Source organism: Pseudopodoces humilis, chromosome 18 (assembly GCF_049639895.1).
Source record: "Pseudopodoces humilis isolate 2021_Gansu_Grassland_sample_001 chromosome 18, ASM4963989v1, whole genome shotgun sequence".
Taxonomy (NCBI): domain Eukaryota; kingdom Metazoa; phylum Chordata; class Aves; order Passeriformes; family Paridae; genus Pseudopodoces; species Pseudopodoces humilis.
Window position 1 is genome coordinate 4974246 of NC_142217.1, and position 23268 is coordinate 4997513.

General features: G+C 46.6%; 1 protein-coding gene across 1 annotated transcript in view; it reads right to left on the bottom strand.

Annotated features, from left to right (window-relative positions):
* Nucleotides 1-18003, bottom strand: part of GSG1L (GSG1 like) — a 54194-nt gene extending 36191 nt beyond the window's left edge. The window contains exons 1-2 of the mRNA XM_088064030.1: nt 17319-18003; nt 1498-1545 (exon numbers count right to left, since the gene is read on the bottom strand). Of these exons, the coding sequence (XP_087920156.1) occupies nt 1498-1545; nt 17319-17619 (349 nt within the window). The 5' untranslated portion in view covers nt 17620-18003. The remainder of the gene's footprint in view (nt 1-1497; nt 1546-17318) is intronic.
* Nucleotides 18004-23268: the final 5265 nt, after the last annotated feature.

The following is a 23268-nucleotide window of genomic DNA, read 5'->3' on the forward strand; positions in this document are numbered from 1 at the left end:
TTCAGCTGTGTGCAGGGCTCCTGCTGTACAGGCTGCTCTCTGCCCTGCTCCTGACCATGCCTTAGGATTTTAGCTTTTATATATTTTTCATATATTTGCAATCCTGCAGTTCTTTAGTGTATAACTCCAAACTCCACACACAGTGTGAGCTGCTGCTTTCCCATTTTGGTCAGGCACAGCAATTCCTCTCCAGGCCTGGCAATCCAGGACACCTCAGTGCCTCAGGCCCCAGAAATGGAAACAAAAGGGAGTTGGGGGCAGCAAACTGGGGGTAAAGGACTTCATTCCCTGAAGCTGGAATTGGAAGATTAACCCTCAGTATTCAAATGGACCAGACTTACAAGAGTGTGAAAATGACATTTTTTGGGTGTAACCTCTGCGGGGACTTTGTCTGCCCAAAATGTACCTGAAGGCCCTTCAATAAATACAACTGCTTTTTATTCCCTTAATTTTGTCTGGCCTCTGTTTTTAGATAGCCCAAAAAGGCATCACTGAGTCCTTTTGTAATGTTTTCTAGCACAGAGTTTGTTTTCTGGTGGCTGTTGAGTGTTGAGCTGGTGTCTTTGTGCCCCAAGGTCCCATTTGTGTGTGTGAGATTTAACTCGGAGCCCATTAGCGACACTAATCCCAGGCTTGCTCTTCCCTTATGTGCATAATTTATTTGGGTTTGCTTACAATGAATTTCACAGAGGCTCTGTGGCTGTTTCTCTCCCTGCAATATCCCCCTGCTTTATTAGCAGTAATTGCCTTTCTTCCCGTTTTCCAGTGGATCAGCAATTCAGGCAAATTAAGGAAAATTGTTGCTTAAAATACGCCACTTACTGCTGCTCCACCAAGCCTGGGGAAGGCACCTTGTGCCCAGAAGGTTTTGGGATTATCTCAATTGATCAGACAAAATATATTGGGCATATCAGCTGGGGCCAGGATGGGCTCAGTTCACTTTAATTGAGCTCTATGCATTTTTTTTCTCTTATATATTTTCAAATGTGGGGTCAATTGCTTCTGAAAATGAGAGAAATCTCAATATTTAATCAATTAAACTCCAATACCAGGGTGAGAAAAATGTTTGCAACCTGCTTCTGTGCACTTGAATATATAACTTTTCACAAGGGTAAACCAACCAAAGAAGCATCTGGATGATTCCTTCTCACAAAGAGATATTTGGTATTGTGACTCTATTTTTCTCACCATAAATGTCTTCACAGCCTGAGGAGACCACGCAGCATTTCCTTCCTCACTAGAGGAAGAAGGGAAATGTCTGTCTTACAGTATAAATCTTTATTTTTCTTGAGAAAAGCCATCTGAGTTAAGATCAAATAAATGACAGGTGTGGATAAAGTGAGCAAAGAGCTGTCACAAAGCCTTGGTGCTTGTTTCAGCTGTGTAACGTGGATGGCACGTGGCTCCCTGTGTGCTTCCCCTGCCTCTCAGGTACCACAAGACACAACCCTGATGCAATCTGTAAAATGGGAAGAAGCCTTGGCTGTGCTGTCTTACCTTTTTCAGAAGCCGGGGCAAGGTCAATAAAACTTCGACATTTTTCACCTTTAAAAGAAAAGGATTGTTTTAGGTGACAGAAGCTGGTTGGTGTCACTGTGCCTGCCCTCACTCCCACCCCAGCACCGCGGGGCTGTCTCACACTGGGGACAGACATTGCCCTGTGTCCCCACCCTGCCCAAACCCCTGTGCCCAAGGGCTGAGCTTCCCTTGCACTGGGATCCAGGGAATGGGTCACAGGGAGAGAAGAAAACCCTTCTTGGCTGGCTGCTGCCTGCTGGGCCAGTGCTGCTCTCTCCCAAGGGCAGGAGCAGTGCTCTCTCAGTCTGGGGTGGCACAGGGACAAACCCTGGGAGGGCAGGGGCCTCTTGCACCCACACTTCTGCCCTCCTTCTCATCACCAGCAATTTCTGTGCCCCACCCAGGGTGACTAAAGCTCCCAGTGCTGGGGCACTGCCACGGGCACAGAGCTCTCCATAGACAGGTGTGACACACGTGACTAAGAAAATGTATAAATGCTTTTAAAAAATGTTTAAAAAGCAGGCAAATGCCTTGCTCTGAGCATCACAGCCTGTGCCACTCCCTGTGCTCCTCTCTAAATCAAAATCTCTCTGCTTAGGACCCCACCTTTGGCCTTGCAGGGATTCTTGAGAAGTTTCTGAAAAGGAAATGTAACATAGGGTGGATGCTTTGACCTTTCTTTTTACTTCTTCAGGTAACCAAAGAGGATAAAATAATTCCTCTGCCCTGAGTAGATCCCCCCAGCAAGTGTATGTGCTCCTTTTGATACCATGTGTTCCAAGGTGTGCTGGCACATCTGCCAGAGGTCATGGAACGAGTTCATTTTGCCCTTTAAGCCTTTAATTGATGCAAAGGCAGTTATAGGACCAGACTGATTTCGGTTTTTAATTAACTTTGCTAATTTTTAATTATAAAGTTCAAAAGACTAATTTAGGAAAGGTGAGCCATTAAAAAAGAATAAACAGTGAAATGCCACAGTGGTGGTGAAGTTTGTGTATATTTTGCTTATTTGTAATTCAGTATCCATAAAAATCAAAATAAAGTGTTCATCTTTCTGGTGTCTTTGCTGGCAAGATTGAGATAAACATAATCATTCAAATGATAGCTGTGCTGACATAAGAATCTATTATTATAATGCTATTATTACTACTTTTTATCTACTTTTTGCAGTTTTAAATCTATGCTAAATCCACCGAGAGGTGATGTGTACATAGTCCGTTTTCTGTGTATAAGTAGCTATAAAAGAAAAGGTTCTCTTGACATTGAAATGCACATTTTGATATGTCCAGGGGAAGGATTTCTACTCTGTGAATCTAGAGGACAGCCAAGAAAAGGAAGTGACACTTGGCTTGCCAAAGCACTGTCTCTGTTTCGAAAGGGGTGGGCAGGGCAGTGTGTCTGAGCAGGAGTGTCAGGTGAGCGAGTCAGTGAGTTTTGGGGCAGACACATGGAAAGATAACTGATGCATCACAGAAATCACCCAGATTTCTGAGCAGGGCCGTGACTTTTCCCACCCAAATTCTGAAATGCTTCAAGGATGGTGATACCCATCCCTTAGTGACTCAAAGGTGGAATTTCTTCCCATGCCAATCCACTCCTGGAGAAGGGTTTCCTTATACTCAATCTGAACTTCTGTAGCTGCTCTGGCATCAATGTAGTCATCCTTTCTCTGTTTGTAGGGACATGAACAAGCACATCTCCCCCAGGTTCTTTACTTTAGGCTCCTGACCAAGAAATCCAGATAAATAAATGGACTATAAAAGATACTAAGGTGTAAGCAGAAAACACTCTCCTCCAGAGCCTCTGAGTTTTAGGGCATGAGGTTTTTCAGGAATTTTATTGACATAAAATCAAGGGAATGTAGGGAGAGTGACCTTTAGATTTGGACTTGGTATAAGCAGATTAAGCAGGATTTTTCAATCTAGCTGTATGGATCTGTGGTTTGGGTCTGCTTTTTGTGGTGTTTTGGATTTTTTTGTCAGATGTAAGTTATTACTTTTATCACAGTTTTATTTGAACCTGACTTCAAGCTGTCTCTCAGTGATCATCCATCACTTGTGTTACAGTGAATCCAAAGCCATATTACTGGAAACCTTTAGCAGATACCTGACTCTGCAGAATGTTATCCCAAGACAGGCAAAGGGGAATGGCTTTTGCTACAGGAAAAACTGCTCAGGCTGTCCTGAGGGCTGGTGGTGTCCTTCAGACACCTGGCAAGGGACAGAGTTTCTCTGAGTTACCAGAGTGTTTGGCTGTAGGTGCCTTATCTGCAGGACAGAGGAGAGGGTGGTCACAGGCTGTTGGGAGGAATGTGCATCCTCTTCCTCCCTCAAATTCAGCTTGCCCAGAACACTACCTCTCCTTGTGGTGAGGCCTCCAGTTTAAATAACATGGACAGAAAGTGCTGGAGTGTCCAGAAAAAGTCCTTTAGGATCCATAGCAAAAGGAATGACTGGAGACAGAGGAGAGCCTGGATGTCACCTCATTTTCAATGGCTGATTGTGCCTGGTTTGCTGCTGAAGGTCATGGTAGGAACAGCACAAGCAGTTCCTGACCCTCTCCTTTGTTGCTCCTGATGCTGGAGCACTGGAAAACCCTTTTCCATTTTCAGTGGTAACCACTGGTGGTATTTATAAAGCACAGCCACACTTGCACATGCAGACATGCATCTTGCTGAGAACTGAAGATGTCAGCAGTGCTTTCACTCTTCCTCTTAGGATTTATTCTAAGTTATTTTTGGGTATCTTGTATAACTGATCTCTTAAGCCCTCTTAAGTTTAATTTTAGACTTGGCAGAGTTTATCCTGCTGTGCTGTCCTTTTCCAGATGCATCTTCTCCCCCTAACCAGGCTCCTGGAGAGTCTTTAGAGAATACAGAAAAGGCTGTTCAGAGAAGCAAAAAGAAGAGTCTCTGGGACTCTTCCCCTGAGAGTCCTGCCTTCACCTCTTTGTGGCTGTGATCCTGACAGAGAAGAGAGCCAAGGAGTGACCTCTCCTGCACTTCACTCAAGCAGAAAGAAGAGGTGGGAGCTGGCTGGAATTCTCTGCACTTCCACACAGGAGCAGTGGCCATGAAGAGTGAATGTGAGGCTCTGTGGAGCTCAGCAGGGACAGGGAGCTGCTGGAGGCTGAGCAGGGAGGGCTGACCAACACCTAAACAGCCATGAGCAAAGCACTTGGCACCAGCTTCTTCTGTGGCTTCCCAAGGGTGCAGCAGGAACATCACCTGTGCAAGTCCTTGCTCCCTCCTCACCACACTGACCCTGCACAGACCCAGCTGTGCCTCTGCTGGGCTTCCCAAGCATGGGACATGGGTCACAGGGATCTGCAGGACTCACTGGGAGCTAGCAAGAGTCCAAAATTTATCTGTGGCTAATTAATCCTAATTAATTGATCTAATTCTGTATATCTGCATGTGTGTGAGAATTTGTAGCTTGCTGGGGAACTTCAAACTGCAGCAGCCAGAGAGTGGGAGGAGACACATCTGGAAAGATGAACTGGTGGGTGGGGAAGAGTCTTGAGGTTGTCTGGGTAATAGATGTAGAGCCCATGGAAATATCTGAGGGACCACCAGTGTGATGTCCCCACGCAGCTGCAGTGGGAAGAGGTGGAGCTGTTTCAGCAGGATCTGCACACCTGGACAGGCAGAGGGGGAAGAGGAGAGATTTTGGTGCTGGGAGTGATGTTCCTGTGGGTGCTGTGTGTTTGGTGTGTGTTTGAATGCTTGCCCAGCCTGGATGGGAAGGGCTCAGCAGCAAACAGATGAAGGAAAAGGAATTCCCTGGGCCTTAAAGTCCCCAGGCTCAGCTTCCTGGGATTCTGCTCTGCATCCTCCCAGACAGGCTCTGGGACTTCTCCCAGCTCTGCAGCTGGGGAATCCCTCAGCTCTGCAGGATGAATGCTTTCTGCTCCATGGCAGTTTCTACTGAGGAAGGCTCAGCTTTGGGATGCTGTGTGGCCTCAGGAAACAGAGGGAAGTGTGGATTTGATCACTGCCAGGGACACAGGGAAACTTGTGACAGTATTAGGAGATGATCTTTATGTCTTGCTTGCAGCATGAGACTCCTTCTCCTCCTTGCTGCTCACAAGATGCTGTCAAGTCCTGAGCTCCCAGCCTTTCCAAGCCTGTGGCTCACCATGAGAACTGCCTCCTGGCTGCAGTATCAGTGTCCGAGGAAGAAGCAGAAGCTGGAGCAGGGCAGGCCTTGAGGCAGAGCTGTGCCTGGGGCAGGGAGAGCTGGTGAGAGCAGGGCTGAGGCAGGGAGAGGAGGAGCACTGCTGGTGACAGCTGCACAGGGTGGAGGGGTCACTCTCACCCCAGGCAGGTGGGTGAGTCTCCCCACACCTCCCTTTCCCTACAGAGTGGAGGAGGGGGGCTGCTCCAGTACCTGCTCCACTGAAGGGTCAGTGTCACACACACTTGGGGCAGCTGGGACTCTGCTGGAGGCAAATCCTCACACCTTCCCAAGGCAGGATTCAGAGCTCAACACCTCTCCAGTCTGAGCACAATATGAAAGCCCAAGCTCCCCCAAGTTCAATCCTGACAGAAAATCGAGGCAAACAGGTCCTAAAGAACCATCAGGTGCCATGGTTTGCTGGGCTGCCTCCCCTGCCCTGCACATCTTGTGGGTACATCACACATGCCTGGCTGTGGCTTCCAGGGTGGAATTCCTCCCTGGGTCCATGGAATTAGAGAGCAGCAGAGGGCAGCTGAAAGGCAGGTCTAGGTGCACATAAATTGGGTCTGAACTCCAGCACACAGATGTTCATCCAAGCCCTGTGTGCCCTCTGCCCTTAAGCCTTTGGGAGACCCACGTTCTCTTCCTCCTTCCACCTAAAATGTGGGATTTGTTTGCTTCTGTCCTCAGGACCTCACACAGGCCAGGAACCCTGGTGGTTTAGACTGGAAATGAGGAAAAGGGCAGACAAAACACCAAAAAAGCTCTTCAACTCCAAGACAATATTCTGTTTCTAATGTGGCTGTTGTCATAGCAAAGAGCAGAATTTGATGTTCTGGGTCCTGCTTATTGGTCTTGCATTCCTGATTTCTTTCCTCTCTGAGCCAGGGGTAAATGCCTGATTAAGAATGAGAGCAGCAAAATAAAAACAGCCCTGAAAAAAACTCCTACTTTGTATGTCTTGCAATGACACGGTTTGAAAATATTCGAGTTAAATAAATTGACTTAAAGGAAATCTGGTAATTCTGGTTGAACTCTGTTATAACTCTGCTTTTCATCTCGCAAAAAAAAAAAAAAAAAAGAAGAAGAAAGAAAAGCTGTCTGTATCCACTTACTCTGCATAAAATTTTACGAGTTCAAAAGTGCATTTATGATGGAAATTTAAATGATTACATTTCTTTTAAACAACATTCCCTTTTAGTAACACCCTGGCTCCCAGCCTACGACAGACAAGGTCCCCTTTTTTCCCACTAGGCCCTAACACATCTTTATCTCTCCAATTATATCTGGAATCATGTGATTCTGATGAGATCCCACATCATCTACTGAGAGTAAAATCATTGTATTTGTCTAAAAAAAGATATAACCCTCAAGGGATCCCAGCCTAGACGAGGCTGAGGATTCCAACACAACTTCAGTGAAAAAAAAAATACTACATGAGGGAAAATACAGGTTAATGGGCTCACTCAAACTGAGTTGTATCAGGTTAATTACCAACTGAAATATTCAAACTTTGATTAAAGTCATCTCAGAGCACTTAATTGACTATTTTTTTTCCTAATGAAAAATTGAGTGTTTGTTAATCCGTAAAATCAACATTTTCCAGTTGACCCTGTTGATTTTGCTGGAGCGATATTTTCTTCTGGAAAATAAACAAGCTGACACAGAATTGCACAAAAATACGTCTCGAACTACGCAGATAATTATTTTCTCTTCCTCTGACAGCTGCCATTCATTGCTGCTGCCCATCAACGTTTCTGCTACCTCTAAACACCTCGAGAATTTGCCCAATTTCTCGGTGATTACTCACAGCCTGCACCGCCTTTGGGACTGGTTTTAAACCTGAAATCTGCGCTGCTCTTCTCCTTCAGCAAACCCAATCCCTTCCAACATCCTACGTCTCAAAGTGGAAAAATGTAAAGCTTCCCACTTTTCCATTTCAGGCACCCCTCCTCAGTTTGCACATTCCCAAAGGAATGCTGCTAATTTTATCCCAGAGGTCCCATTCCCACGGTGGGGTTCCCTCCTGGGGGGTTGGAGCAGGGAAGGGCTGTGCAGGGCAGGGAGTGTGGGCAGAGCTGGGAATGCTGTTGGTGCTGCCTGGGACTATGCCATGGCAACTGCTTGTTCCAGGCTGCAGCTCTCCCTGATGTGAAAAATCTTACCCAGCATCTCAAAGCAAACAGCTCCACGGGCTGCTCTCAAATCATGTCTAATTGAAACCCAGCCAAGTCACAAGAGTCAGCTGATTATCTTGGTAAGACCTGAAGGATGTGTACACACATCCATCACTTGGAGAGATGGAAAGGAGTTTGGGTTTCCAAGTGATTGTGAAAATCGGGGGAACAGCAGTGCAGAGAGAGGTTTTCAATGATTTTGGTGTCAAATTAGAGCTGACTTCATTAAATCAAGGAGCTCTGAGTTGCTTGAAGCGTTTGAAGCTGTAGAATGGGAAGGGCTTCACCTGCTCGTCCCAGAGGTGACACACTGTGCTGACCCTGAGCCAAGGTAACTATGCCAAAATAAACCTAATATTGGCAATCCAGGATCCCTGAGACACACAGAAAACTGGGAAAGACAAAACCCAGTGCTCTTCACAGAGGATGTAGCTGCTGTATGTCCCTCACTGTATGAAGTCTTGCCTTCTCCCGTCCTCCTGTGCCTGCCCTGGCTGCTCTTTGGGTTCAGATGTCCTGTTTTTCCAGGCAGGAACCCCCAGCTTGGGGTATGGAAACAAGCAGCTTTAATCTTTTCTCCTTGACTTTTAAAGGAAGTGAACTGCAGCACATTGGGAATGAACACCCAGTTTTTGAAATCAAGTGAAAAAAAGTTGTGCTTGCATTTCCTCTTGTGGACCTTATTCCCAAGCACGTACTCAATAACTTTGAAACAAATTCTCATTAGTGTTTTTTGTCTGCCTGGGTGATGCACAGTGAAATTATGCTGCATGATGAGTGTTTTTTTGGTCTCTCCAAGCCTACTGAGTTTAAGCATGGTGGAATGTCTCTACCTCTCAATTGATTTTCCACATTGTGAGCGTGGTTTGAGCCCTTTTTGCAGCCAAATGGAAGGTGGAACACAGGAAAGTGGATTTTGTTTGCCTGTGACTGTTCTACAAGCCATGTCATTCCACAGTAATTACATCTGCTTCTTATTACTCACTAGCTTTTGTATTACTTTCTAAGCTAGATCAGCAAAGATTGATATTGCCTTTTGGTTTAGCAACAAGAACACTGATGTTACACCAATTTGTGACAAGCACAGGGTCCTGGTAGGAGCAGCCCTCCTCTCCTGGCTGCAGCAGGGATAGAGTCCATTTTGCTCCTACAAATGTTTGGTTTAGGGTGAGAATGATGCTGATAACACAGAGGTGGTTGGGTTGTTGCTGTTGCTGGGCAGGGCTGGCCCCAGCCAAGGACTTTGCAGCGGCCCATGCTCAGCCCTTGAGGAGGTGCACAAAAAGCAGGAGGGATCATGGCCAGGACAGCTGACCCGAGCTGGCCAGGGGGATATTCCAGACCATAGGATGTGATGCTCAGTGTGGGAATTGGGGAGAGTTTGCTGGGAGCTGCCAGTCACTGCTGGGCACCAGTGAGCTGCTGCACTGTGCATCACTTCTGGGGGGGCTTTAGTCCTCTCTCTCCCTTTTCCTCTGCTTTTATTACTAATTGTATTTCACTTTATGGTAATTATGAAGCTGTTCTTATCTGAACCATTTGGTGTTACCTTTCTCTGGCTCTCCTCCCCAGCCCACTGGGGCAGGAGTGAGTGAGGGGCTGAGCAGCACTTAATTATCAGCTGTTAACAACAACCTGTACGTCCCAATTTTGAGATCAGCCACTTCTCCTAACTCCACATAAGGAAAATTTTAACATCAGGATTGAGTCTAGTGTAATTTAAAAACCACAAGGATACCACGGTGATTGATCTTCCATCCCTTATGTATTTCCTCAGCCCTGAATGCATCTGTTCATATTTTGCTCTGACACTGGAGTAAGGCATCTCAGTTCCCTTTGAAATCTGGGACCTGTGTGTTAATCTTCCAGCACTTTGAAGTTTATCTCATTTACAAGGAACTACCAGAACTCCTCAGATGTTTCCTTTAAGGCTACTGGGTTAAATGGAATGGCTGAGAACAGACACATCCAAACACTCATGAGGAAGAGTAACATATCTAATAAGGAGGAGCTAGCTGCCTGGTCCCTTTGCTCAGCCTGCAGGGACTTTATGTCCATGTTTTAAGGATGATAGATGCTCACACAGCTAGTCTGTCTGCCCAGCAGGATCAGGAGGACCTAAAATCCAAAACTCCCAGAGCACCGCAGACACAAAATATCCCCAACATGCTATAAAAACCTGAATGTCTGCAATAAAGCAATCACCAGCACAGAAATCACAGCTATCATGTACCACAGGAAGGGAGCAAGAGTTCTTGTGAGGAACATGAATAAATCTGTAAATTCCTGTGGCCAGACCTATCTCATCCTGAAAGCAAAATACCAGGGATTTGTTAGGAGGAGTTCACAAGTGCTTTTCTACAATAGATCCTTCCCATGCTGTAAAGAACGGCAAAAAATTGTTACTTTCCCTGTTATCCAGCCTGAGGGAGATTTCCCTTCTGATCCCAAATTAGATCATCAGTTTAATGTTCAGAGCATGAGCAGCCATACCAATTAGATCCTGAGCAGCTGTAATAATGCCAGCAGTGGCAGAGCAGCCTCCTCACACACTGCCTCCACCTGGAGCCAATTTCTGCTGCTTTAGGGAAGGCATTAAAACCTCCAGACAAGCTGCTGGGCACCCAGTCAGGAGCTATTTTTTTTTTCCTTGGCTCCCACTGGTGCCCAGCAGCCACCCTGGAGCAGGGATGTCACAGAGCAGGCAGCGAGTGAGCCAGGGAGGCAAGAGGGCTCCTCCACACCTCCTTCAAACACCAGCACATCAGCGATGCAGGACTCTCTCCAAGCTTCCTCATGCCAGAAATATTCCTCTTCCCTCCTGCAGTTCTCCCTGGGACTTTGGAAGGCTCCATTCAGCCCATGGGTTTCCTTTGCTCACACTGCCCTCTGTGGAGGTGAGGTCCAGACACAGACACGCAGTTCTCTGCAGGAACCTGTCCTTGCATTGCCCCTTTCCCCCCTCGATTATGAGTTACTTAAGTCATATTATTTTCTTTATCTGTGTATGTGTTCAGCTCTTCAGTCTGGTACACTACATAACACCAACTTTCTTTTCTTGAAGGAGATTCTCTTTTCCCTAACTACCTTGGAAATCCCACTCTGCACCTATTTCACCTTCCCCTTCTTCTTACCATACCCACTGGTGTTGCCTGTGGTGCTGATTTTTCCCTGGAATAACCTTTTCTTTATGCCACAGCACTTGGCAGCCCCCAGCCACTCCACAAATACTGGCCCCAACTTGGTTCTTATCTTCCCCCTGTAACTGGTACCCACCTGAGACCTCACAGAGCTTTGGGCCACAGATTCTGGTGCTTTTAGCCTGTTTTAAAATGTAATGCTGTTCTTACAGCTCTATCAGGCCAGCTGACATTTTCAGTTATGCAGGGAAATCTCTATTCCTTAATGCCAACGTTCCCAGATTTTGCGCGGCAGTGTACGTAAGAAGCGCGTTCAAAGCAGGATTATTCTCTTCAAATTAAGACTTGTGTGTGGAATTGCAGTGTCTTGGACAGATTGTCTTTTGGCCAAGGAGGCAAACACGCAATGCCAGGGCTCAGTGCATGCCATGGGAGGGGCAGTGTGACCTGCTCTCCTCTCTAATGAGGATGTTGATCAGTTTGGGCACAGACACCCACGTTTGCTGATGCCTGCAGGATTCATCTCACCTTTATTTTTTTTAGGTCACACAAATTGTAGCTAGCTCTTTTTTTGCTGGATTGCTAATCCCAGCAATAAGAGAATCGGTCCCGAAACCAAATTTGAGGACAACTAGAAATATCTGGTCTCCATTGGGATAGTTCTCCCTTTTGTGTTTCCACAGTCTCCTTGTAAGACTTTTCTTTATTCAGTTTACAGTCTACTTATCCCAATGATAATCAATAAAATAAGGCAAATCTGAAACACAGGTTAATGCAAAAGGTCTCCCTGCTCCTCTTTGTGTTGTCTCCAGTGACAGATATTTAGGGAAGAACGAAGGGGTGGGCACAGGTCATTCTGCTCCTGTACTCCCCTTGTCACACCACTATTGCAGCAGCAGTTTGGGGACTTCCCAGTCAGGGGTTGCTCTGAAATCATCCTGTCAGTGACAGGAATGGAGGTTTCCTCTCTGGATCCATGTAATTCCCAGTTTTGGCCTTCTCAACATTCCCTGGCAGGGAGCTCTGCAGCCAGGAGTACTTATTTTTGTCTGCTATGCTTTTTTATTCTGGAATCAGGGAAGCACTCAAGGGTGTGCAGTGTCTGAGCTCTGTCCCTGTCACTTGATCCCCACCAATGTCACATCTCTGTGCCCTGGGCCTTCTGTCCAGCCTGGAGCTCAGTTCAGTGGTGGAACAGGCTGGCTGTGCAGTGTGGGAGCCTGCCTGCCTCTCTCCTTCTGTTCCTGCCATCCTCCCCACTCTCTGCAGCTCTCCTGGAAAGAGCTGGGACATTCCACCAAATATTTTTTGCAAATCCACAGAAACTTGATCTAATCCATGGCCCTTGTCTTAGAAGTGGTTCATCTTGGTAAAAGGTTTACCTTTAATAAACCCTTACCTTTGATAAAACCTATTTGTTGCCATGCAATGAGTGCTTTCTCTGAGAACTGTCCTAAAATTCCTGGGTCAAGTGACCTGTATAATTTTTTTCCACTTTTATTTAAATACAATGATGTACAGATTCTTCCAAACTTGCATTTTCATGTACCAATTATTTCAACATCCTCAGATGGAGATTATCCTGGCCCCCTGGGTTCAGTTCCTCTAGCACTGGAAATTTTATCTTTAATATAGAGCTCTACCTCTTCCATTCCTTTTACCACTCTTTCCTTCCTAACAATTTATAACCAGCAATTTTTACATTCCAGTCATGCGAATAAACCTGCCAGGTTTCAGTCATGCCAATTATATTGTATTTCTCATAATCCAGCAAGAATTCCCAAGTCCTCTTGCTTTTAATTATAAACTCACAAGGTACTTCGCCCCAGCCCCTCTCTGGGCAGCCACCTGTTGTGAATCGCTGTGATGTGTGATTATCACAGGGGCAGGGGACAAAGGTGTTGCAGAACAATTCTGCAGCTGTGAAAGGCTGTGGCAAGTTCTGGTGTTTGTGTCACAGATTTACTCATTTCTGCAGGAGAAGCCCCTCTCCTCTGGCTCCTCCTCAGAGTGCCCATACTTCTGGCCCATTTTGACACATCCTTACATCCAATTTAAATTCTGCTCTAGCATTTCCTCCTTCAGGAGTGCTGAGGAATAGGTGGCACACAGCACACATAAGGCTAGAGACTCCGTGCCGTCTGAAAAATTCAGTTTAAACCCACAAAACAAGCCATGCATTACCATTCCTGATCTCCTGATTTCTCGGGAGCATGGTGAGCATCCTTGTTCATTTAATGGGACAGTACTGTTAAAAGGGAACTGGGCAGCTGCTGTTCCCCTCTGGCTGTGGATGTTAGTACTGAGCTTGTCTATTCACTGGCAATTAAAGGTCTGAGTTCATGTTTGTTTCTTTTCTATTAACATCAAAGCAAACACAGTATTGAGCAAAACTGGCTGACTTGTTATTTGGAGTTCTCAGCCTCCCCTGTCTGGATTTGATGTACCACCTTGTCTGCTTCATGGGTGAATTTTTTCATGGCCTGTGTGCTCTGGACTCATGGAACCCAGCAGCTGCTTCAGCACTGCTGCACCTCTGCTGTGGTGCCTCGTCAGGTGCCCAAGCACAGAGCTAGACCGAGTGTGTGCAACAAGATCCGCACTCAAAGCCATGGTTAAAAAGAGATGGAATGCTGGTGAGCTTGGCTCTGAGACATGTGGCCATGGCCAAGGAGTTCACAGCCCAGGAGGGTGGAACAGGGCTGATGAGCAGCACAATCTGCAGAGCTTTATCTTCAGCCCCTTCTGAGCTTGGGTGTGTTGCTCCTACAGTAGGCACCTCCACCTGCACCTCCAAAGCACTGAATCCACTCTGAAAGGAGAACCTCTTTCTGGTAGACTGGGATTCAGCACACTTTTGAGTCAGAAATTGTGCTAAATAATTACAAATTGCTAATAATTACAGGACTCCCCCACCAATGAAATATAAATGCTCCAGTCCCTCTTTTCCCAGAGGGGATTCACAATTACATTTCTCAGGTACTAAATGCTTTTTGAATTCTTGAGCTGTCCTAGACATGCTGGATAAAAATAAACTCTGGATTCACAAATTATTTCAGAAATAATCACAGCATTCAATCTCTGTTAGAGCTGTCAGTGGAAACCAGAAACTGGCACCAAGAGGCAGGCACGGTCCGCTGGGCTCTGCACAAAGTGGATGGCATGCTGCTTGCACCTCAGCCTCTGGAATCTAAATGCACATTGCAGATAAACAGGGGCAAGGAGAAGACACTCAAAAATGTGTGTGCTTGCTGCCTAAATGTCATTTTAAGGTGTGACTGAGCCCCAGCTCCTCCAGCCAACTGGGAATCCTGTTCCCTGCAGCACCAACCTGCTGGGAGCTGCTCCTGTTGGCACCACAAGATCTGCTGTGCTGCAGCTGCACCAGTGCAGGGAGCACAAAGTTTTGACAGTGTGGCTGGAGGAGAGAGGAATCAAAAGCCTGGTGGCTGGAGGAAGAATGTGACTCCTAGCTGTGAAAGTTTGGAGGCTCTGGAGAGTTTTGGCAGTACCACGATGACACAGAGAGTTCCTGACATTCACATGTGCCTGGTGAGATCCAGCACAGAACCACAGAGGAGCCTGTGTGGGAAGGGAGCCACAAGGATCATCAAATCCAGCTCCTGGCCCTGCACAGACACCCCAACAATCCCACTCTGTGCCTGAGGGTGTTGTGCAGACACTCCTGGAGCTCTGGCAGGCTCCGTGCTGGGACCAGTACCCTGGGCAGCCTCTTCCAGCGCCCAAACACTCTCTGGGGGAAGAACCTTTTCCCAATATCCACCCTAAACCTGCCCCAACACGACTTCAGGCCATTCCTTTGGGTCCTGCCTCTGGTCACAACAGAAGAGATCAGTGCCTGACCCACCTCTTCCCCTCGTGAGGAAGAGGAGAGGAAGCTGTAGACTGTGATGAGGTCTCCTCTCATGTTGCTTAAATTCAGCCATGAGTGAGTCAGGGAGGAATCAGGGACAGGCTGGGAGCTGTGGGAATGGTGCTGACCATGGGCTCCGGCCATATGTTCTGCTGACAAAGTGTGAGGCTGGGAGTGACTGTGGAAGGGACTTTGCCTGGAGCAAGGCTGCTGCTGCAGTCACTTCAGTGCTGCTGGTAAAGCTTCAGGAAAGATGCTACTGACAGTGTTCAGTGCATTTGAGCTGGGGATTTTGCCTAATTTAATACACTATTATTTAACAGTATGAAAGCACTGCTATTCAACACACACCTGTGAGCGTGTGACTTGTGATGCCTGGGGTCAGCAGGTGTGCTGAGGATGGGGATCAGCCTCTGGGGTGGATTCCTCACAGGGGAATGACTGGGGGCTGTCTGTGTAAGCACAATCCCTGTGCTGCTGGCTTGGGGCTGGTGCCTCGGTGCCCTGCAGCTCAGATGAAATGATCATCAGTCAAGCTGCAAAAGGCCATGACAACACTCTGACAGTCTGGCATTACAAACCCATCAGTCTGAGCGAGGAGCTGTCGGGTATTTTATGTTGGCACTATTAGGGACAAATTTAGACCCGTGTCCATTACATTGCTCCTGTCCTCACCAGGAGAAGATACAGTAAATCTGAAAGAGGCAGCTGTCTGTCTAAGCCAGTACATCTCTGTACCTTTCTGGGTCACTTCCAAAGGCTGGTCACTCCTAGTTTGCTCACTGAAGAGTTTCAAATAAGAGGAGACACTCACTGAGCTGCTGTGGGGGTGTGGGGAGGGAGAAACAACCCCTTCCCTCCTGCTTTCACCATAACTTTTCAAAGCTGGCTTCCAACTCTCTCCTGAAATCACCCGCTACAGCACAGCTTTGTTTACCCGGTGCAGAATAGATCACTGTGTTTCTCTTCTCCCACAGATAACTCACTTTTCTGAGTGGGCTAGAGTCACACAGTTACAACTTATCTCACACATAAATCTGGACTTGGAAAGATTTCAGTATCTGCCAGAAATATGGGCATCCTTGATCGTGCCAACCCCAGCTAAGATGCTCAAAAAGCCAGAGAGTCTTAGGCTGCTCACTCAGGCTGCTGTGGCCTAAGCTGATTCCCAAATCAGTAAGACAAATAAGCTTTTTTTCTGTGTTTTTCTTTCTAACGTCAAGAGTGTTGCTTTGGTGCTCTCATTTCAGCCTGGAGCCGTCGCAGTCCCAAGGCTGGAGTCCATGAACTTTCCTTTTTTTGTATTAAATAGAGTTTTAATAAACAATTAATTCTGCAAGTACTCTCCTCAAAAACACCAGGGAGAATACACAACCCCTTGGGATGAAACAGGCTGTGAGCACTTCCCCAGGTTTGCCTCATTTAATAGTACATTCTCACAGAGAATTCTATCAATTCTAGCAGAATTTTACCCTAAACTTCCCATTAGCAGAGAGGCTGTGTTCTCAGAGGCATAACACACCCACGGTTAACTGTTCCTCTCTCCCAGCAGTGAAGGACCAGCTCCCTGATCTACTCCTTGGGCAGTGGCAGGATGGGGTGGGAACAGCCCAGTGAGGAACAAGTATCCACAACCCATCATCTCATACTGTGTCACATTTGTAAACTTTATTTCTCAGTCACATAACCCAGAAAAGAGCCCTTTCAAAGGCAGAGTGTGGATGTTAGCTCTAGCAGACAGCTCTGGGAGTAGGGGCTGTCAGTTTGCATCTGCTGAGACTTAAATTGGTCCCAGGGCAGCTGCCTGCCATCCACCCTCCAGTGTTTTATTCCTTGGGAAGTGCCAGGCTACAGCAGAGGAAATGATTGCACTGATAAGCTGGAGAGATGTCTTTTTGAGTGGTTCCCAGCAAGGAAATAGCTGAGCAGGGAAGAGAAATGAGCTTTCCCGTGCCCACTTGTGCCCTTTAGCTGAATTTCTCTGCTCAATAAACACACCGGGGCGGGCTCGCGGGTGGTCATTTACTTCAGGGAGAGGGGAAAAGGGCCAGGCTGGGCTCCAGCTGGTGAAACCCGTGAGCTGTGTGCTGCCGCTGTGCTGGGGGCGATTGCAGGGGGTGTCAGAGCCCCCCGAGCCGCGCTCCGAGCAGCGGCCGGAGCCGAGCGCTGCCCGCCCGGGGCCGCAGTGCCCGGCACGGAGCTCCGAGGCTCGGCCGGAGAGCTCCGAGCCTGCAGCAGCCAGCAGGTAAACAAGCAAATCGCTGCTCCCGCAGGAAACAGGTTGCTTTTCGACAGAGAACTGTTAGAACCCTGCCTCTCTCCGCAGGGCGAATCTGCTCTAAGGTAGGGCTCGGAACGGCTCGCCCGCCGCCTATCACACCGAGGAGAACACGGAGCTACACAGGCTGCCAGGAAGTTGTTTTATACTTACCAGCAGCATTGATATTTTCCTCACAGGAGTACCAGATCCCAGTGTGGAAATACCTGAAAAGGAAGCGGTCATCTCCCGTCTCCCAGCTGTAATGAACCACATTCTGGTTCGTCTCATTTGCAGTCTCATTCCCGCCGTAGTTGAGGCAGTTTGTCTTCTTCTCTTTCCCACAGCTCGGCTTGGGGACCCTCTGTGTGCCCTCACACCAGTGGGTCGTGATAAAAGCTGTTGTAGAGAAGAGGAGAGCCATCAGATTCAGACTCACTGCTAGCAGGGCTCTGCATCTTCGATTTGTCTTCATGGTAAATCCGCCCTCCCTCCCCCTCCTGCTGAGAGAAGAAGTCAAAGGGGTTTGTTTTATTTGGGAGGGGGGGGGGTTTCAAAGCCTCTCACGATTCAGAATCCAGTTGTCCAGGCACCAAAACTCTCAGCCTCTCGCAGTGCGCTGTGGAAGCGGTGGAGGAAGCCGTGCAGGCAGCCTCCCATTCTCCCCTAGCCTTGAAGCGCTGTCTTTGTGCGTTAGAGCCTCCGCAGCTGCCGGCCGAGCGGGGCCGGTCCCTCGCAGCCGCGGAGCTTCAGCGCGCTGAGGGCAGCGGAGCGGCTCTGCCTCCCGAGGAGCACCAGCGGCGAGTGAACATCTGCTCGGCTACCACACATCATCCTCCCCAGGGGCTCCGCAGCCTCCTCCGCCGGGAGACACCTGCAGGCTGCCAGCCTCGCTGTCCCCTGCTCCCGTAGGATGGGCAGGAGCGGCTCAGCGTGCGGCAGGAGGAGGCAGGGACAGCTGCCACCCGCTGCCACCGTGCCCGGCACCGCTCCGAGCACACTGCAGCACGCCGGGCTGGGGGAGGTGTCACAGCTCAGTCCCGAAAAGAATTATTATTATTACTATCACTATCACTATCAGTATTATTAGTATTAGTATCAGTTTATTATTATTATTATTATTATTATTATTATTATTATTATTATTATTATTATTATTATTATTATTATTATTATTATTATTATTATTATTATTATTATTATTATTATTATTATTATTATTATTATTATTATTATTATTATTATTATTATTATTATTTTGAGCTGTGAAAGGTATTTTTTGTATACCACAGGGTAGTGATTGGTCCAGGAGGAGGAGGGATGGAGTGGTACTTCAGCATTTCTGCTCTGAGCTGGAGAGTGGTAAATCCAAGGCTTGATTCTGCTTCTGGCATAATGGTGTAAATGTCTTTCTTCAGAGGCTTGCTCTGGCAGCCCCAGAGGAATTAAGGTTTGAAAGGGTGTGATGTGTGAAACCCACATCTTTCACAACACCAAGTGGAGCCCCTTGCCCAGGCTTTTGTTCCCAAACATAGCTCTTGCAGGTGTTTTGGTTGAAGTGGATCTAGAGGAAATTTTGTATGTCCAGCTTTGTGTGGACAGACAGAACTAATTAGAGCAAACCCCGGGCTTTATTCACCAGATGGCAATGCTGAGAGCAGGGAACACTTAATACTCAATATCCCATTTCCACAGAGAAGTGTATTGTCCTCTCATGATGTCCAGCTGGCTCGTAGAGTTTCTGACCCCTTTGCCCATTGCTCAGAGCTCTCTGGTGAGCGCTGAGTGCCGTGAGGAGCAGAGCACCTGGTGATGGTGGAGGCACAACCCATGAGACCCCAACCCTGAGCCTGGCCACACTTGTCACACAACAGTTCAACCCCTTCGCAGATGGAGGCAGTTTTCTGTGGTGAAGAAGCTGTTGTGCCTTCTAAGCTGTGTTTCCTTCTAGTCTGGACTCCCTGCAGAGGCCATGGGGATGCTGGTAGCCTCTCAGAGCAGTCCAGCAGTGGCTTTCCCCAGAGATATCTACGTAGCCAAGCAGGCTCAAGGACAGTGCTCATGGAGCCCACAGGCAAAACTCATGCTGTCTGCCTGCTGCAGACAGGACATGGGGGGCAGCTTCCCCAGCCCCTTCAGAAAGCCAGGGAGAATGAGGTGAGGTTTCTCCTTAAGGCTTCTGGGACCTGTTCCTGCCTTCCTGGTGCCCCCTCACAGGTAGCCACAGGACTCGTTGTGGCTCTTTTTGGTGCCTGTCCCAAATGTCTGAGTCCAACTGCTGATGAGATTTTCCACTGTTTCTCCACTCACTTGGCTTTGGTCATTTTTCGTTATAAATAAACTGGAAAGTTAATAGAGAACTTTTGTGAGAAAACTCACAGGGCTCTGTGAGAACAATTGTGATGGCAGCTCTGCAAGTTTGGTGAAATAACTTTGTGCCCAAGAGCCTTTGCCTTGCCCACTCCTGCCTGATGAGTGCCACCTCCTCAGGACCAGGTTTCTCCCTGGGGGCTGCTCTAGCAGAGTGCCTCTCCTCGTCCTGTAGGGATTGCACAGCACCTCTGTCTGCCCCAGCCCTTGCAGCATTACATCTTGTAGCCAAATCATCAGCATTTTCTCCTTGGTTTTTATTGCATTCAAGAAATCGAAGTGATAGCTATTCAGAGGACCACAGGATTATTCAATTATTTTTAAGTTACAGGATGTTTACTCAGTAATGTCTTTGTGGTGTTCCTGTGTTTGTCAGGGTTATCCACTTGCTAAGAGGAATAAATAAAGCACTTGAAACTTTGACAGAAAGCCTTCACAAGAAAGCTGGTGCTGTTCTTCAGGACTGTCTTTCAAGCAGCTGCCAGCATCTGAATCATCACACTTCTCCAAGTGTGAATATAGGTCTTTACAGCTCTTTTCTCACAAATTTTCTCTACCTATTGCCCTGTGGATTGTGTTTTCTGGCCTGCAGCACCAATGCCTGCACACTCCGCTTCTCGCTGTGCCCATCTCCCTGAGGGGTGGCCATCCAAGACTTTTGTTATCTGGGACAAAATTATCCCTTATTTACTTCTTACATTTTGTTTTAATTCCTAATCCTAACAGATATTCCTATTTCTGTTCCTCCTTATCTTCTTCATTTTTTGTTTTTCAGACTGGCAGAGTTGTTGAGAACCGACATGGTGGCAGTAAATTAAAAAAAAAAAAAAGAAACAAAGGCAAAATAAAGCAGAAATTCGGTTTGCTTTGTGATACAGAGCTTTTAGAATCTTAAGCATTTAAAAATACTGAGCACAAAGTAAAGTAGGCTCAGTCAGAGAATTTTTTAGTATGAATAATTTTCTTTTTCCTAAGGAAATCAGGTTTTTTTTCATTGTTTGGATTACTTGAAAAGAAGGAAACTGTTCTTTGCTATACTCGTGCTGTAATACTCCAACGACTTCTCTTTATATAATCTCTGTTTATCAGATCTGTTGTGTATAAAAATGGAAAGATCATACATATGTTGCAGAAGTCAGTTCAGATGCCTGGATTAAGGAGTATTTATGTGGTATTATCTTTAATGATAACGTAGAAGGGTTTGCTACAGAGATGTAGTTTTCCAGATTGTGGCTACAAGTATCTTTAAAAACCTTTCTGCAGCAACAACTTTTCTCTGATATTGTGAGAAAAATTACCTTCACAGGTTATAGTAACCCCTTTTCCTTTAGTATTTCTTATAGGATCTGTGTAAATTGTTATTACTCAGTATTTACTCCTGTACAAAAAGAATTTGACCCGGAGGATTCAAAATAATGATAGCTTTTGCAAAAGGAATCTTTCAATCAGGCTCTGTTTTTCACTGGTGGAAAACAGAGGCACCATTCACTAAAGTGAGAGGAAGCCCTACTTTTGGGTCCTCTGCTGCTGATGGGGACATGGTGAGCTCAGTCTGGCTGTTTATTTGGAACCAGCAATGTCAAATACGTGGGATTGTATGCTGGATTTAAATCAACGCTTTAAACCCCCTATGGCTTTCATTTAAATTTTCATTTCTTACAGCTCTGTTCCTCCTGGGCTTCCTCATGTGTTTATTTTGTCCTTCTCAGCTGTCACTGGACTGGATTTCTCAGCTCCTCCTGCCACTTTGGGCTGGACCCCTCCTGGCAGCTCCTCTTTGCTTTTCCTCAGCACCACGGAGCCACTGGATTCATTTGTTCAATTCATTTGTCTTGCAAATGGCTCAAAATCTCCTTTTCTACTTGGAATTTTCCTCCCTTGACATAGAGCTCTGCAAAGCTCATATTTTTCATCTTTTTTCATCTTTTTTCATCTTTTTCATGGTAAATATGAATTACTGCTGTGCCCCCAATACACCTTCCCTGTCTCAGCTCTGTCCAGCAAAGTGGGAAGTTTCTCCTTACCTCAGTCACTTAATGGGCTTTATTTTGATATTTGGAGAAGAGGGTTGGGATGGAAATTCTGTCCATATTTCCCCAGATTGTTTTACCCAGCTGTGAAGTTTGTGTTCTCTCCACTCCAGACTCAGGCTCCTTTTTGCTGTTTTCACCCTGGTTTTTATCTATTTCTTGGCTCTCTGACCCAAAGCAGTCTGTGTTCAGCAGTGATGCTTGGCACTCTGAGCACACAGGCTGGGCTGGACGCTCCTGCTCCTCTCAGAGACGCTGCTGAGAGATAATCCTGATTTTCTGACAGAAACGAAGCCCTCAGCAAACGGGGAGCCCCCAGGGCTTCATGTGAAGGTGGGCTGAATATTGATACCACAGGAAATCTTGGTCATCACTTTAATTTAACGACTTGCAGCGTGTCTTTCACGTACTTTGCTTGTGGGTATTTAGGCAAGGACAAGAAGATTGCTTAGGAAATTCTCCCTGTTCCTAAAGCAACCGGGCAAAAAATGGTTTCTGACAGTACTGTAGCAAAGACCTTTAGCAGTCTTGACAGAAATGAAAGTGGTAAAATAAACTGTTGCTTCTCCCATAACAATTTCCTCGGTCAGTGGGCAGTGGACAAGATATCCCTGAGTGCCCTCTGCAGAGGATCTGCTGTGGATGCTGTGACCAGCCCAGATTGCCCATCCTGGCTGGGACAGCAGGGACTGCAGGCACCCTCCTGCCACACACAGGGTGCCCTGACTGTCCCAAACAGCGCCACATCCATCATCCAGCACCGCTCCTTGTGCCAAACTGGGGGGCACTGGGATGCCAGCAGATTTGTACTGATCTCCTATCTGAGTTAAATTCTTCCAGCAGCTGGTGGAGAGGAAGGGAGATGAAAAGAAGTGAGAGGTCTGAGTCATGTCTTGATTCGTGTCTGGGAGAGCTGACTGGCTAAATTGCCTGAAGAGGCAGTCCAAAAGGTCAGGGCTGAGCAAGCACGTTATTCCTGAGGCAATTCCCAACGAGCTATTTACATGTGCCCACCCATGGTGGGAGTGAATGAAATGCAATGCTCTCCTACTTTTGATCCTGAATTAGAAATTTTTCTGTCTTAGAGTTACAAGAATTATTTCCTCACAATTGACAGTTGGATTGGATTAAGATGAAAGTTTAATTAATATTTAGTGCTCTTTGTTAAGGCTAACTTTGAAATGTCTAAGTCATTACAAGAAGCTACAGGCCTACTTAAGAAGAACTCTTAAAGCAGAACCCACTTCATTCTTTATTGCTGCAATTAAAGAAGCATTCTTGCACATCAAAGCCTTAATGGCAGCTTGTGAGTCTTTCAGTATTCCTGGGCACCCTGGCCTGGCGTGAAAGCAGCCCCAGAGCAAAAGTGGCCACGACAAAGAGAGCAGTGCTGAGAAATGTCAAAGGGTTCATTACCCAAACATGCTCCTTTATAACCCAGGCATCTGATTTCTATATTCATATAAAGTTATATATTGTCATATCCCACTGTGCTTTTGGAAGTGCCTAATCCACTAACTACAGATGAATTAATTTATATTAGTGGCTTGCTGTGTTTTTTAAGACATTTTTTTCCTTCTCTTATCAATGTATTTTTAGGGACAGAAGCTAGAACATTTAAATGTCTGTAGTTTTCAGTTCTGCCTGGCAAAGGAGTAAACTGTGTGCATTTGGTGTCATTTATACGAAGAATAATGTTGCTTATTTGTATGTCCATGTATTTT